General features: G+C 55.5%; 1 protein-coding gene across 1 annotated transcript; it reads right to left on the bottom strand.

The window, feature by feature from the left end:
- Positions 1-7,730: 7,730 nt before the first annotated feature.
- Positions 7,731-11,582, bottom strand: LOC307059024 (phosphoethanolamine/phosphocholine phosphatase-like; the record flags this gene model as incomplete). The annotated part of the gene is made up of 5 exons (XM_079712705.1): positions 7,731-7,824; positions 7,994-8,110; positions 9,902-9,973; positions 10,849-11,445; positions 11,499-11,582. Coding segments are annotated over 5 exons (964 nt in total), but the record flags the coding sequence as incomplete, so codon positions are not given.
- Positions 11,583-16,322: the final 4,740 nt, after the last annotated feature.

Here is a 16,322-nt window from a genome sequence, read left to right as displayed (position 1 = left end):
CACCCTCACCTGTGCCCTCAACCTTGCCGTTCCCTAACCCTAACCCTAGCCCGGAACGGAAACCCACCGGCAGCCCCACACCTTAGCCTCCGCTGTACCCTAATCCTAATCCGTACGCGGACACTGACCCGTGCGTCGGCACGTGCCCCGACCCTAGCACGTGTCCGCACCCTCACCTGTGCCCTCAACCTTGCCGTTCCCTAACCCTAACCCTAGCCCGGAACGGAAACCCACCGGCAGCCCCACACCTTAGCCTCCGCCGTACCCTAATCCTAATCCGTACGCGGACACTGACCCGTGCGTGCGCACGTGCCCCGACCCTAGCACGTGTCCGCACCCTCACCTGTGCCCTCAACCTTGCCGTTCCCTAACCCTAACCCTAGCCCGGAACGGAAACCCACCGGCAGCCCCACACCTTAGCCTCCGCCGTACCCTAATCCTAATCCGTACGCTGACACTGACCCGTGCGTCGGCACGTGCCCCGACCCTAGCACGTGTCCGCACCCTCACCTGTGCCCTAAACCTTGCCGTTCCCTAACCCTAACCCTAGCCCGGAACGGAAACCCACCGGCAGCCCCACACCTTAGCCTCCGCCGTACCCTAATCCTAATCCGTACGCGGACACTGACCCGTGCGTCCGCACGTGCCCCGACCCTAGCACGTGTCCGCACCCTCACCTGTGCCCTCAACCTTGCCGTTCCCTAACCCTAACCCTAGCCCGGAACGGAAACCCACCGGCAGCCCCACACCTTAGCCTCCGCCGTACCCTAATCCTAATCCGTACGCGGACACTGACCCGTGCGTCCGCACGTGGCCCGACCCTAGCACGTGTCCGCACCCTCACCTGTGCCCTCAACCTTGCCGTTCCCTAACCCTAACGCTAGACCGGAATGGAAACCCACCGGCAGCCGCACACCTTAGCCTCCGCCGTACCCTAATCCTAATCCGTTCGTCAACACAAACCCTGACACTAACACGTTTCTGTACCCTCACCTGTACCCTAAACCTTACCGCTCCCTAACCCTGACCCTAGCCCGGAACGTAAACCTACCACCAACCCTACACTTTACACTAAGGCGTTCCGTAATCCTAATCCGTATACTGGTACTGGCCCATACGTTAACACGTACCCTCACCCTAACACATTTCCATACCCTCACCTGTACCCTAAACCTTACCGTTCCCTAACCCTGACCCTAGCACGGAATGTCAACCTACCACCAACCCTACACCTTACCCTAAGCCGTACCCTAATCCTAAACCGTACGCTAACACTGCTTCATGCGTTAACAAGTATCCTGACACTAACACGTTTCTGCATCCTCACCTATACCCTAAACCTTACCGTTCCGTAAACCTAGCCTTAGCCCTAGACCTAGCCCTAATCCTAACCCTAAACCCTAGCCCTAACCCTAAGAGTACACCCTAAAGCCTAACGCTAAGCCCTAAACCCTAATACTAACCCGATCCCTAACCGTAACCCAAACCCAATCTTAAACCTAACCTTAAACTCTAAATCTAACACTAACCCTACCCTAACCCCTAACCCTACGCCTAGCCCTAACCCTTAACCCTAACCCTAACCCTAACCCCAACCCTAACCCTAACACCTAACCCTAACCGCCAACGCCAATGCGAACCCCAACCCCCAACCCGAACCCCAACCCCTAACCCCAGCCCCTAACCCTAACCCGTAACCTAACCCCTAACCCCTAACCCCAGCCCCAATCACCAACCCCCGACCCGACCCTGACCTGTAAAAGCAAGGTCATCTGACTATAATTCATTCCAGGAACACAACCCTATTGAGTGAGAGAGGAAATAGCTACTCCAAGCTCTGGATAGACCAGAAACCTGATTTAAAGAAAACTATGTCATTGCTGTTTTCCACTCCAACAGACAGGTATAATGAAGCAAGGAATCCCCCTGGCCCTCCAGGATCTGCCTAATCTGAGAAATTCTTAATGTAAGGCCAACTGGCCCGAGACAGGGGAACGCAATCAGATTCACAGGTTGCATCAGACCGAAACTCTCCGGACCACCCAGTTCCAGGAACTGACCTGGGGGCTTTCCACCCGCCCCAGCCTTCCCACCTTTCAAGGGACGGGACTAGCGGTTCCAAGACTGATGTAACCGGCACCAGACAGTGCCACGACACCCGAAGAGACCACCAGATAAGGAATACCCTGCGCCCTCCCAGATTCACCACACTCCTTTCCCTTCTTCCCCTATAACATCTTGCCCAACCCTCGCCCCGGTGCGAATTTTCTGGCCCCTTTCTCTCGGACCAGTGACGTCGCCCGGGAGCGCCCCCTAATAAAGCTCACTTGAAGCTTTCCTCTGTTTTGCAATGCCATTTGTTAAGATCCGACTTTACATTTGGTGCCGAAACCCGGGAGGGGTACCAAGCCCCGCGAGTTACCACGCGAGCCGCTCCTCCCCTCCCCCAGGAGACAACTAGGGAACCTCTACTCATCCACCCGATCCGGCAGAAAACGGGGTAAGTCCCCCTACCTTGTTCCCTCCGAACCACAGAGTCCCTACCCGCCGGACTCCCTGTCCCTAATAGCGGCCGCGCCATGGACTCCTCCGTCCGCTCTCCGGGCCTCGGGCAACTGTGGAGACGTCCCAATTGCTTGACCGCCCTATGATCTGCTGGGCCTCAGGTGATTGTGGAGACGTCCCAATTGCCTGACCGCCCTCCGACGTGCCGTGAATTGGAGACTGAGACCAGGGACGCCTCTCTCCCTCTCCATTCACTCAAGAACCGACTGGGGGTCATGGGAAACTCGCAATCGAAACCAGATTCTCAGATGCCCCTGGGGTGTCTCCTAGCCAATTTTACAGCCCTCGGATTCTCCCAAGATCTCCGTCACTGACGGCTTATTTTCTATTCCACTGTGGCCAGGCCACAATATCCTCTAGACAATCAATCCAAAATGGCCTCCTGAAGGGACTTTCGATTTTAACATCCTCCGTGATCTAGATAATTACTGCCGCAGGACAGACAAATGGTCCGAGGTCCCCTAGGTTCAGGCCTTCTGGTATTTACGCTCCCGCCCCTCCCTCTGCATTGATGGTTCCACTTCCCAGATCCTTCTTGCCCCTAATTTCCTTTGACGATGACCCCTCTCCACTAGCCGACCCACCCAAATCTCTCGCCTCTCCCCCCTCCAGAGCTCCTCTCCAGCCTCCACCCTACCCTGAAGCGGTCCGTCCTCCTGAACCCGCTCCGGCCCATCCAACAGCTCCCACGCCTCCCTCAACGGTTTCTCCTCCCACGGCCCTTGCTTCGCCAATTAGTGCACATACACACTCTCACGACTCCCAAGATCCAAATCTCCTCTGCCCTCTGAGGGAGGTAGCAGGAGCGGAAGGATTAGTTAGAGTTCATGGTCCCTTTTCCCTCCAAGATCTCTCTCAAATAGAAAAGGGATTAGGATCCTTTTCTGCCGACTCTTCCCGCTACATCAAAGAATTTTGCTACCTCTCTCAAGCTTATGATCTAACCTGGCAGGTTATCTTTGTGATCCTATCTTCTACTCTGACACCTGAGGAGAGGGAAAGAATTCAAACTGCTGCCCGAAACCATGCAGATCAGGTTCACCTTACTGACAACTCCATGGCTGTAGGAGCGACTGCCATACCTGGCACCGATCCAGGCTGGACTTCTTCAGGATAGCCAAGATGGCCGTCGTAAACGCGACCTCATGATCCAATGCCTCCTGGCTGGCATGCAGGCTGCCGCTCATAAGGTAGTCAATTTTGAAAAACTAAGAGATAACCCAAGAACCTAACGAAAATCCAGCTATCTTTCTCAATCGACTTACAGAGGCCTTAACTCTCTACACCCGGCTGGATCCCAACACCCCAGCAGGGGCAGCGATCCTAGCCACCCATTTTATCACCCAATCAGCCCCGGACATCCGAAAGAAATTAAAACGGGCAGAAGACGGCCCTCAAACCCCTATTCGAGATCTGGTAAAGATGGCCTTTAAAGTCTATAATGGCCGTGAGGATTTGGCAGAATCTGGCCGACAGGCTCGGATGCACCAGAAGGTGGCCCTCCAAACCCAAGCTCTTGTAGCCGCACTAAGTCCGGCCATCTCCCATGGATCACAGCATCCACGGGGTCCGCAAAAGGCAACCCCACCAGGGGCCTGCTACAAATGCGGAAAAGAAGGCCACTGGGCTCACCAATGTCCCAATCCCCGACCTCCTTCTAAGCCCTGTCCCAGCTGCGGGCTAACGGGCCACTGGAAGAGCGACTGCCCTACGACTGGCCCTCCCTCAGCGTCTCCACGTGGGGGGCAGGCCGACCCAACAGCATTACCACTCGAACTGCTGGGATTGGCTGACGACTGACGGCACCCGGACTCGAAGACCCCCATCACCATCGCCAAGCCCAGGGTAACGCTACAGGTAGCGGATAAGTCCATTTCATTTCTGGTGGACACGGGGGCTACCTATTCGGTCCTGCCTACTTATTCCGAGCCAGCTTCTCCTTCCCAGATCTCGGTCATGCGTATTGATGGCAAACCACCCTTCCCACTCCAGACCGGTCCACTCCCATGTCATATCGAAGGACTCCCTTTTACTCATTCCTTCTTAGTCATACCAACCTGCCCAGTTCCCTTGCTAGGCCGAGATGTCCTTTTCCACTTAGGAGCCTCCCTCCAGCTGGTTAGACTTGACCCTAAGGTCCCCTCTTCCCAACTCCTGCTTCCTCTTCTCGGCCTGTCTCTAGAACCCTCCCTTTCTTATCCCCCTCTTCCAACCACACCGAACCCAATGAATCCCCAAGTCTGGGATACTTCTAAGCCCATAACAGCAACACACCATTCCCCCGTCCTCATCCGCCTAAAGGACCCCTCCAAATTTCCATCAAGGCCCCAATTTCCCATCTCTGAGACTCACCTTAGGGGCCTACTACCTATTATCACCAGACTCCTAAACCAGGGACTCCTTATCCCCACTGACTCTCACTGCAACACCCCCATCCTTCCTGTCCGCAAGGCCTCTGAGGATTATCGCCTGGTCCAGGACCTCCGAATAATCAGTGAGGCCATAATTCCTCTCCACCCACTAGTACCAAACCCATACACCTTGCTCTCCCATATCCCCCCATCCACAACCCACTTTACGGTTCTGGATCTCAAAGATGCCTTTTTCACTATCCACCTACATCCCGACTCCTATTTCCTCTTCGCATTTACCTGAACGGATCCGGATACTCATACTTCCAGTCAGCTCACCTGGACAGTTCTTCCCCAGGGCTTCCACGACAGTCCTCACCTCTTTGGTCAGGCGCTGGAACGGGACCTCACTTCCTGCTCCCGAACCCCCAGCACACTCCTTCAATATGTAGATGACCTCATCCTTTGTAGCCCATCTCTCAGCCTCTCAAAACAACATACTGCAGATCTCCTCAATTACCTTGGCTCTCGCGGTTATCGGGTCTCCCAAGGCAAGGCTCAGTTATCTGTATCTTCTGGAACCTACCTGGGGCTCCACCTTACCCCTACCACAAAAGATCTAACAGCCGATCACACCCGGATTATCCGTGAACTCCATCCTCCGGAAACAGCGGAACAAATTCTCTTCTTTTTGGGCCTTATAGGATTTTTCTGACACTGGATCCCCAACTTTGCTCTCCTTGCTAAACCCTTGTATCTAGCCGCTAAAGAAACCCCTCAAAGACCCCTCACCTCTCCTTCCGCCGTTCAACAGGCCTTTGTCACCCTCCGTAACGCTCTGATATCTTTTCCTCCCCTTTCTTTGCCCAACCCAAACCGACCTTTTAACCTTTTTGTGGATGAATGGGCCGGAATACCCACTGGACTCCTTGCCCAGCCTGTAGGGCCTTCCTACCACCCCGTGGCTTACCTCTCCAAACAGCTAGACCCAACCATTTGCGGATGGCAACAATGCCTTCGAACCCTAGCAGCAGCAGCCAAACTGACCAAACAAACACTACAGGTACTAAACCACACAGGAATAGGTAACATCTCCGACTGCTTTCTAGGTGCCTCGCTTGGCCGCCCACCCTTGGCTGCTGTCCCACTCGACCAGCCCTTCAATTCTACTTCCTACACATCCCCAAATCCACCTTTTTCCCCGTTAAAAGTCCCCATATTCCCTGATTCAAAAAAATCTCACCATCTGTTACAGCAGCCGCCCAAATCTAGCTGATACTGGGTTTCTTTGCAACACATCCCTCACGGTAAACACACCAATTGAAGCACCACCAGGCATGTTTTTGTGGTGCAATGGTTCCTTCACAAAAGAGATCAATTCTTCCTCCCCCTTCCCATGTATCCCCATTACTCTCGTCCCACAACTCACACTGTATACCCAAGCCGAATTTTCCTCGCTAATCACGCCGCCCTTTACCCGACAGAAAAGAGCTATCTTTCTTCCTCTGGTTGCAGGTATCTCTCTCGCCTCCTCCCTGGTCGCTGCAGGCCTCAGGAGGAGGGGGGAGCTCTAACACATAGTGTTTCAACATCCCCCGACTTAGAACATAAACTCCAGCTAGCCATTGAAGGCTCCGCCGCCTCCATCTCCTCTCTCCAGCGCCAAATCACCTCCATAGCCTGAGTCGCTCTCCAGAATCAATGAGCCGTGGATCTCCTGACGGCCAACAAAGGAGGTACTTGCCTCTTCCTATGGGAGAAATGCTGCTGTAAACGCCCTCCATCGCTTAAGAGAAGAACTCCAACACAAACATCAACAGTCTGCCTTCCCAATTCCCGATTGGTGGCAATCAACCCTCTATACCTGGCTAACACCAATCTGAGGCCCCTTAATCCTCATCTGTATCTTGCTCGTTTACCCCGTTTTCTTACGTTCCTTTGACGGCGCATGGAAGAAGTCTCTCGGGTGGCCACAAACCAAATGTTCCTCGGTCCTTACACCTTGCTTCCTACAGAACCTCCCACTGGTCTCCCCTAAGCCTCGGACCTCTGGTCGCCCGACTCCCCTTTCGACGCCCCCATTCAGCATGAAGTAGCCAGAGATCAGAACGCCGCCCCATTACACCAAAGATGTCGGGATGTAAGGCCAACTGGCCCGAGGCAGGGGAACTCAATCAGATTCACAGGTTGCATCGGACCGAAACTCTCCGGACCACCCAGTTCCAGGAACTGACCTGGGGGCTTTCCACCCAGCCCAGCCTTCCCGCCTTTCGAGGGACGGGACTAGCAGTCCCAAGACTGGTGTAACCGGCACCAGATAGTGCCACGACACCCGAAGAGACCACCAGATAAGGAATACCCTGCACCCTCCCAGATTCACCACACTCCTTTCCCTTCTTCCCCTATAAAATTTTGCCCAACCCTCGCCTGCGTGCGACTTCTCTGGCCCCTTTCTCTCGGACCAGTGAACGTCACCCAGGAGCGCACCCTAATAAAGCTCACTTGAAGCTTTCCTCTGTTTCGTGATGCCGTTTGTTAAGATCCGACCTTACACTTACACATCAAGGATGGCTCTGAGCTGAATTTCTGCAAAACAAGACTATCCCGTGCGAAGAACCCAGTAGAGCTTTGTATCCCATCAGCTACAGGAAGAGAATGGCTGCAGGCTACTGAAAGCCAGCAGCATTTACAACTTAACTCCCATGGCCTCTGCAGTGCTACGTCTGAGTTTTCTGTTTCTGCCCCTGTACCAAACAGCTCTGGTGTAATTCCTCGTTCCTTCCTCCACCCACCCCCACCAACCCGTCCCCTTACCTGTGGTCCGTAGCCCTCCGCTCCGCGCTCGGATGCCGCTGGGGTGCCAAGGACCCACGGGACGGGTCGTTCCCTGCTGCCGGGCGCTGGCTTCCTAGAACCCCGCCAGCTCACGTGGCGCTAACAGCTAGGAGCCCCAAGGATGCCCCGCGCCAGGTGTGCTCTGGCTGGGACGCCCACTTCCGGGACACGCTCCTCCGGGAGAGGCACGCAGACCACTGCTGCACTCAGGTGACCTGCAGCCAATGCCGAGCAAGACCCACACGGGCGGCGCCGCATCCGCACGGTGCAGCACGATCTCGGCGCTCCAGGAACGGGCGCCGGGGGTCGGGCGTCTCCTCTCCTGAGAGGCCGCTAACGATGCCCCGGGGCATGGGCCCCTTTGGCACGGAGACCGCTCCAGGCTGGACTCACCGCCAACGCAGCCAGGAGGAGCGCTTGGTGGGACTCAGCAAACAACCCAATGTTCTAAATGGAAAAAGGACTTGAAAGATCCTTCTCCAGATAAGACATATAAATGGTCAGCAAGCACATGAAGAGATGTTAATCATCATCAGTCGTGATGAAATGCAAGTTAACACCACAACGCCGACCCCTCCACACACTAGAAGGCCTACAATCAAGAAAGCTAAAAATAACAAATGTTGGCAAAAATTTAGAGAAACTGATACAAAATTTCCCACAGGCAAAATGAGTAAGTTCCGGAAGTGGATGCTGAGAATATTTGTACAACATGAATGTAGTTAATGCCATAGAACTGTATGCTCAAAATGATTTAAATGGTAAATGTTATGTGGGGGGTTTTAACATAATTTAGCCCCTGCTTTATACCAGACCCCAGAGTCAAAGCTTCTCATCCATTTTCTCACTTTTACTTAACCTCCTAGGATCTTCACACTCCCATTTAACAGACGAAGCTGAACCTGAGAGGTTAAACTAAGTGACTTGCCCAAGGCTCACTCGGCCAAGTCTACACTATTCAATGTTACTGTATTTACTGAACACCTGCTAGAGCACCTACTGAGCAATACCTCCAGCACCTGCCAGAGACATTGTGGGAAGACCAGGATGAACGGGGGCTGAAAGCAGATTACAAAACATGGGTAGATCCTGGGGCCCTGCTCTCAAACACTGAAGTTTCTTGGAGTGGAGGGGATGGCCTGTGCCACCCTTGTGGAGCCTTTTATTCCACGCCACCGCACCCACCCAGAGGAGGGAAGCAGCTGGCCTGATACTGAATATTAGCTCACCTGGGAGGAGTCCTGGGGCTTTGAAGAAGGCATCTCCTGCCCCACTCCCCACATTGCCCCCTAGAGTCCAGTATGTGGGCACAAGCATCCCTATGGCGGGGCAGGAGGCACATCTCATGGCACCCCTCTCCTCCCGCCCTGCAGTAATGACACTGTACCCATACACCCGCCAGAAGGACAATGAACTCTCCTTCTCTGAGGGCACCATTATCTGCATCACCCGCCACTACTCCGATGGCTGCTGTGAGGGCATCGGCTCAGAGGGGTTTGGATTCTTCCCCGGGAACTATGCGCAGCCCAGCTGCTGACAGCCTGGGACCTCTGGGATGCTGACCCAAGCACCGCCTTGAGTGAGCCTCTTGAGTCCCACACCAAAGCCTGCTCCAGTCAAGACTGGACCAGTCCGGCACGCCTCCTGGGCTGTGAGCTGTGTCTGTTCCTTCCCCCCATTGCAGTGAGATGGCGTCCTGGTAAAGACAGAGGAGGTACCCAGAGGCCTGCTGGAGACAGGAAAAAACTGGAAGCCAAGGAGTTTGGTGACCTTACCCACAGAGAACCCTTACGCCATGCAAGACAGGGTCTCAGCTGCAAGTGCCAACTTTGAATAAAATTCTGATGACCTCCTGATGAGTGCCCTGCAGGGCTAGCGGGCCGAGGGACTGAAAGGCAACCCACTTGTAAGGCTCCCGCTCATTGAGCCTCCTCTGCCTGCCCTAAGCAGCAGTATCTCCCATCTCCTCGGTGCTCACTGAGCCCTCCACACTAGACCCGTGCCCCTCTGCGAAGGTGGGCCGCACCCTGCTCTTTTGCCTGTTGCCTGCTTTGTTATGTATTCAGTCTTGGTTCCCCAGGCTGGGCACTCCTCCAAGAGTGGGGACCAGCTCCCTCACTTAGGTGGGGCTCTCTGAGAGCAGAGATCACCTCGCCCTCATCCCCCGAGACGGCAGCGTGAGAAACCTCGCTCACCTCCGCCCCTTCACCTCCTTCACAGCTCTGAAACCACAAGAGGGAGGTGGGCCTTGGGTTTCCACTGGCTCTGCTTTAAAGCATCATGGCTTTCTGTTCCATACGGGAGGAGGGGGACTCAAAAGGCCCAGTCAGTGGGGCGACTTTGGTTAAGTCCCTGGTTTCTTGCTGCATAGACGAGGCTGGGGTGCAAGGAGACATTTTCGGGCTCTGTGAGGTCCCTGGCTGGCCAGAACCGAGCCCCGGAACAGTGTGCTACCTCTTTCCACCAACATGAGGTGACTATTCCCTCTAGCTTTTTACCCTGTGGGGATGCTAACAGGGTGGGCGGGGCGGGGGAAAGGCAAGGAGTGTAGTGTAGAGTCACAGTAGGTAAAGCACGATCTAGGCCTGGGACCATCAGCAAGGAGCGCCACCTCTCTCTGCGAGGAGTCCGGTGCGGGGGAGGTCGGGGTGGTGCATTTCGGGGCCTGGGTCCCCTGGACAGAAAACTGGAGGAGGGAGGCCACGCAGCCCAAGGCAACAGTTAACTGCACCGCGGCGGGACATGTTCCTTCTTGACCCTGACAGGGAACCCTGTCCTCCCAGCTGGGAGGACAAGGTTTGTGGAAACACTGCTGCCTGCTCAGATATCCGCGCCACGCTGCTGCGGCCAGACTCCGGAATTCGCTTGCAGTGGGACTGGGGGAGGCAGCCGAGCTGGGTTAACTGCACAGATGGGGACAGCTCCCAACTCCCTCCTCCAGTCCCCAAATGGACCAACCTGGGATTCCGGGAAATCCCGGAGGGATATACCAAAACGAAAGGGAAAGGGAGTAATAAAACTAGCTTTCTCTTTCCCGACCCCCACCGCCCCACCCCCTCCCCGCCCAGGTGGTCCCTGCAGGCCACGTCCTCAGCACCTGATGCAGGTGTAGGCGCACTTCAGTGGAGATTTCCCAGGGCACCACCCTGGCAAGGAAGGAGCTGGGCTCAGCCTCCTGAGCCTCCTGCATAAGGCGGTGCATGGGGTAGTGGTGGCGCAGGAAGGCCACTTCACCGCCTGCCAGCAGCCCCGTGGGGCAGAAGTCGTTGGCGCCGTCGCTCACGTACAAAAGGCACTCGAAGGGCACACCGTCGTGGGCCTGCTCGCGCAAATAGTCGCTGAGCACCTTGTGCTGGCACATGTTGGCAGGGCAGCGAGCGCAGCTGTGCGCGTGGAAGGGCTGCAGCGCCAGCAGCCCCCAAGGGTCGGGCCCCAACGGGTTGCTGAAGATGTGGCGGAACCGGCCGTGGTGGCCGGCGGCGCACAGCACACTCTCCATGCCAAAGGTGTTGGCGTCTGAGATGAGAATAACCTCAAAGCAGGCGCCCTGCTTGGCCACAAACTGCAGCAGCTCGCCCGTGCCGGGCGACAGGGGGATGGCCTCGTAGATGGTGCGTAAGTCCCACGGCCGCACGCCCTGCTCGCCCAGGTACTGGAAGACGCGCTGCATGTACTCGTTGTAGAAGCCCTCGCGCTAGGTGGCACGCAGGCTCTCAGGCAGCCGCTGGCCTGCTGCGGCGCGCGCACGACGGAGTCGTCACTGTTTTCGTCCACGATAGTCTCGTCCAAGTCGAAGGTCAGGAGGAAGCGTGGTGCGCCGGGCGCAGCCATCCCGCTCTCCTCTACCAGCTTTGTCCTGAGCGACCAAATCCTTTTGTGGTCACCAAAGAGTCCCTCAGAGGAAAGCGGGACAGGAGCTCTGAGCTTCTCCTGCAGGGTGGGGAGCGGCGGCTGCAGAGGTCTGTCCCGACTGAGTCTGGAGTGTCAAGAGTGGGGAGAGGGCCTAGCTGAGGTATTTGGGTGCAGGATGGAGCAAGGGGTGCTCACAGGAATTGGACGGGACGCTGTGTCTTATCCGTTCCCGGATTTCTGGGCTCCGGCTCTGAGTCCCTCCAGTCCAGAGGGTCCATGAATGCTGTGCATCTGGGCCGTTCCCTCCACTTGCCCCCCATCCCCATGTTATGTGTTTTTAAACACAATTTAAAAAATGAATGAAGCACTGATAATCCATGTTACAACATGGATAAACACTGAAAACATTCTAAGTCAAAGAAGTCATACTGAAAAGGCCACTCATATCACAACCATCTTGTGTGCTTTAAATCCATAGCAGTTTTGAAAGTGAGGGGAAGGGACTTTCCTAGTGGTCCAGTGGTTAAGACTCTGTGCTCCCATTGTAGGGGGCACAGGTTCTATCCTTGGTCAGGGAACTAAAATCCTGCGTGCACAGCATGGCAAAAAATTAAAATAAAATAAACATCAATGGCCTGGTTTTGGGTCATAGCATCGTCCTTGAACCCATCAGAGCACCCACAGGATGGAACATGGGATTGGCTAGATGTGGATCATATGCCCATCTTCAAGGTGGGTAGCATCAGCCCTCTGGAACTGTTTGGACTGGAAACAGATAAGAAGTTCCCAAAGGAAAGCTGAGGTTCTGGACTTTGGCATGAGAACAGATGCTGGATTGGGGAAAGCGGCAGATTCCACACCACTGACGGCCCACTGCACAGCTGTGGGATCTGAAGGCCAAGGAAGGAAGGGGCTGATTTAGGGTCAGGGGCTGCAGCCACCCATCCAGTGCTCTTGCTGTCCGCCCACAACAGCAAGAACCTCTTCCTCTTGCAAAAGGCACAGCCCTCCTTGATGTCTCTGGTGGCGGGAGCCCAGGAGTCACACCTGCCCCCTGGCCACATGACTCACCCATCCCCCAAGAACAATACTGCTCATTTATCCAGTCTCCTCCCTCCTTTACAAAGAGCAGAGACTAAATGCTATGGAGGTTAGGAAATTCTTGCTCAATGAAGCAGTGAGAGGCTCAAGGATTATGCCGTATCATGGAATCCATCATTGGCAGCTTTCAGAGACCACATGGGTGCATGTGGATCTCCAAGACCATGCGGCCTCAGTGTGAAACTGTCCATTGGGTGGCCCAGTTGCTCCCGTATCTTTGACTCTTAATGAGTGTGAATATCAAAAGTTTGTTACAGCTGGAAGCCCAAAGGATTGCACGGCCATCCAAGGCCATTGCAAGGCCAACAACTGCTGTATGGTTGTTGTGTCAGGGACACACTCAAATGTTTAGACGGTTATTACCTCGCTTGCCAGGCTATGAGCCTGTGAGAGGGGAGGCCCTTTTCTCAACCACATGCATGTTAGTAACTGAAACATCCCAAAGGGCTGTCTGTGCTGCCCAGGTAGCTGTTCAATTGCCAGCAGCAAGGTCAGCTCAGTAATTGGCCACAGGGGCTTCACAGGGACCAGACTGGCCTGAGCTGGAGGACCACAGATGACTGCCTGGATGGTCAGAGGTCAAGGGCTGTCCTGAGACTTGATGTCTATTGATGCCCACTCAGATGGGACAAAGGATGCCTGCAGTCCCAGGAGGGCCCCACCAGCCCTCAGGAGGCAGCACCTGGGGGCTGGTAGGTCACTGCACCAAGTTCTGTATAAATTCATAACATGACCGTGGAGTGAGCTCAGTCAGGCCTGTGCTGGACCCAGGCTGCCCAGGCCAAGTGGGGCCAGCACTACTCTCTCCAGTTCAGATGGTAGGAGGAAACCCTGTGGGCTTCTGAGGCCCTAACAACCGTTGACTGAGGTTGAGTTGGATTTGAAACAGTCAGTGACCAGAGCAGACATTTCAGTCTTCTGCCATCAGGTTCCAGGACGGGGGTAGATAACCAGCGGTCCAGGTGAGCCCCACACTCGTGAGTGACCCCAGGCAAGTCCTGTCCACCCTACAGGACTCAGAGGTGTGGGGTTAGGGGGGCCGTGAGCCAGCTGTGCTTAACACTAACCCACTGACCCTAACGCCCAAATCTCTACTGTTCACTCCCTAACCCTAACCTCCTAATCTCTAATCCTAAACCCTAAGGCTCCTAACCCCTAGCCCCTAGATACTCGACCTTGACCTGTAAACCTCCCAACCCTTACCGTGACCCTGACTCAGACCGTCTAACCTGACCCTCTAACCCTGACCCTCTAGCCTGCATCCTTTAACTCTAATCCCTCAAAACCTGGGCTCACCTGAGTGGCTCCATCCAGAGGTGAAGCAGGACCTGTCTTTGGGCCCCCACTGCCTCTGCCCTCTCCTCCCCCCAGGAACCAGAAAGCCCTGGGTTGTTGGACTCTCCTGACCAGAGGGGCAGCTGCTCCTGGTCTACCTGCGCCCACACCCCCCTCCTCTGGGGCCCTTGGCCTCTGGACTGTCTGACCTTCAGTCCACCTTCAAGAGCCCGGAGACAAATCCAGGTGAGACGCCTGCTTCATTGGCACAGGTGGGACCTGGTCCCCATCCTCACAGCCCGGCCAGAAAACTTTGTGCACACTGTCTCATGAGGCTGCCTGTCCCCAACTAGCTGGAGGGGTCAGGAGTCAGATGTGGAACTGAAGTGTCCTTGAGATTGGAGTGCGGGCAGGAGACGGCAGAACGGGTGAGAGGTGAGGTGTCATCATTCCCAAACCAGGCAGGGAGTGTGTGCTGTGTTTGCATTTCGGGCAGGGAAGAGTATGTCAGATGGAAGCTCTGAAGTAGCACACCTTGCAGGCCAACCTACTAGGAGAGTTCTTCCCTAAGTCAACGGGTGGTGCAAGACAACGCAAGAAACTGTAAATATATCCTTACAATGAATCTGGCAACTGGAAAGGAAACGTTACAGGTCATGGCAACCGAGGCACGAGGAGCCCGTCCCGCCCGCCCAGGCTTGCGCAGTCTGGAGGTGGAGCCAGGGTAGGCTGGACAGGCAGCTCCCGGCTGGGGCCTGGGCCGGAGAGCCCCAGAAGGCGTGGCAACCCGCAGACAATTTCCAGAGCCCACTGCAGCCGGGAGACGTTCCCTACAGAAGAGCCTCTGGCCCTGTGTGTCCACCCTGCACACAGCACGACCCCGTCGACCCCTGGGCCTCATTCACGGCTGTCTGGCCACCCCTCCCCTCACTTCCTGAGTGTCTGAGCCCCCAGGGCCCCCTTGGCCGAGCCTTCTCTGCACACCTGGCTTTCCTGACTATCCCTGCCTCTCTGAGCACACTGTGTCCTTCCCCGGGGTCTGCGGGTCTGGCTAAGGGTCCCCCTTGTCTCCGGGTGGGCACCCCAGCCAACGCTGATGCTTGCCTTTCCTGAAAGATGGCCCCCTCAGTCTCACCAACTCCAAACTGTGTTGCGTTTACTTCTGGCAAAGAGGGAATGAAGAGGAAGCCCCATTCCGGCCTCACGCAAGGTGCGTGCTAACCTTGTGGACCCAAGGGACCACAAAAAAGAGGCTGGAAGCCTGGTGGAGGCACAGCCCCTACCATCACCCCTGTTCCTCGGCCCAGCTTCTCTCTTCTACCATCAAACCCCTCAGCCGCCACCAGAGGAAATGTGTGGGCCTGATCCTGTCACTCTGGTTCCAAAACTGTTCTGTCTATAAAACGAAGTCAAAGCTAGCTGTCTGGCCACCCTTGCAGCCCCTCTGCGATGCGTCCTCCCCACGAGCCAGGCACCCAGCCCCTTCCCCTGCCCCCTGCCCCCACCCTCCTCTAGAGCGAGCTCCGTCCACCCCGCTCCTTCAGTTCAGCTCAGCTGCCACCTCCGCTGACCCACCAGCCAGAGGTAACTTCTCCCTCCACAGACACACCTGGCCTGCAGCTCCTCTGTCCCACATCCGGCTGGGCTGAGCACAGCTGAGAGCATGTGCCTGCTTCACTGTGGACCCCAGGCCCCAGCACATGGCACAGGCTCAGGGGTGTTTACTGGACAGATGGATGACCTTGAGGATGAGCAGGCATATCACTCACGGTAGCGGGTAGTGGTCCTCCTTTTGAGTCTCTACACTTCACCACAAAGTGCTGAGGCAACAGCAAAAGGGAGGGTGGGGAAAGGCGGCACCAGAAAGCAACAACTCCATGCCTTCCTCATCCCCCCACAGCACGCACGTGTACACACATATGTGCACGTACACACCCGAGCATACCTGCATTCACACACATGTACACACACACAGGCAAAGATGGACTGCAGTCACACACATGCACACAATCACATGTGCTGCACATGCAAAAACACGTGCATACACACATATGTGCCTGCCTGCACATAAACACACTCACATGCACTCAGGTGTACACAGACCTGTGCACAGACAGCACACACATGCACGTGCTTGTGCACACTCACGTAATACACACACATACATACAAAAGCTCAGGAAATTTCATAAAGTTTGTTTTTGTTTCACCCTCCCCAAGAACGAGGAGACAGCAGATGGTCCCTGGGAAATAAAGATGGTCACGGCCCTGCATCTGTCACAGAGGCTAGTTGAAGGCTCAAGCACGCTCTGCCCTGCCCAGTTGTGGGGTACAGACCCAGCCT

The sequence above is a fragment of the Hyperoodon ampullatus genome (genome assembly GCF_949752795.1).
Source record: "Hyperoodon ampullatus genome assembly, chromosome: 10".
Taxonomy (NCBI): domain Eukaryota; kingdom Metazoa; phylum Chordata; class Mammalia; order Artiodactyla; family Ziphiidae; genus Hyperoodon; species Hyperoodon ampullatus.
Note: the sequence above shows the minus strand (reverse complement) of the source record. Positions and strands in the feature narration are given on the sequence as shown.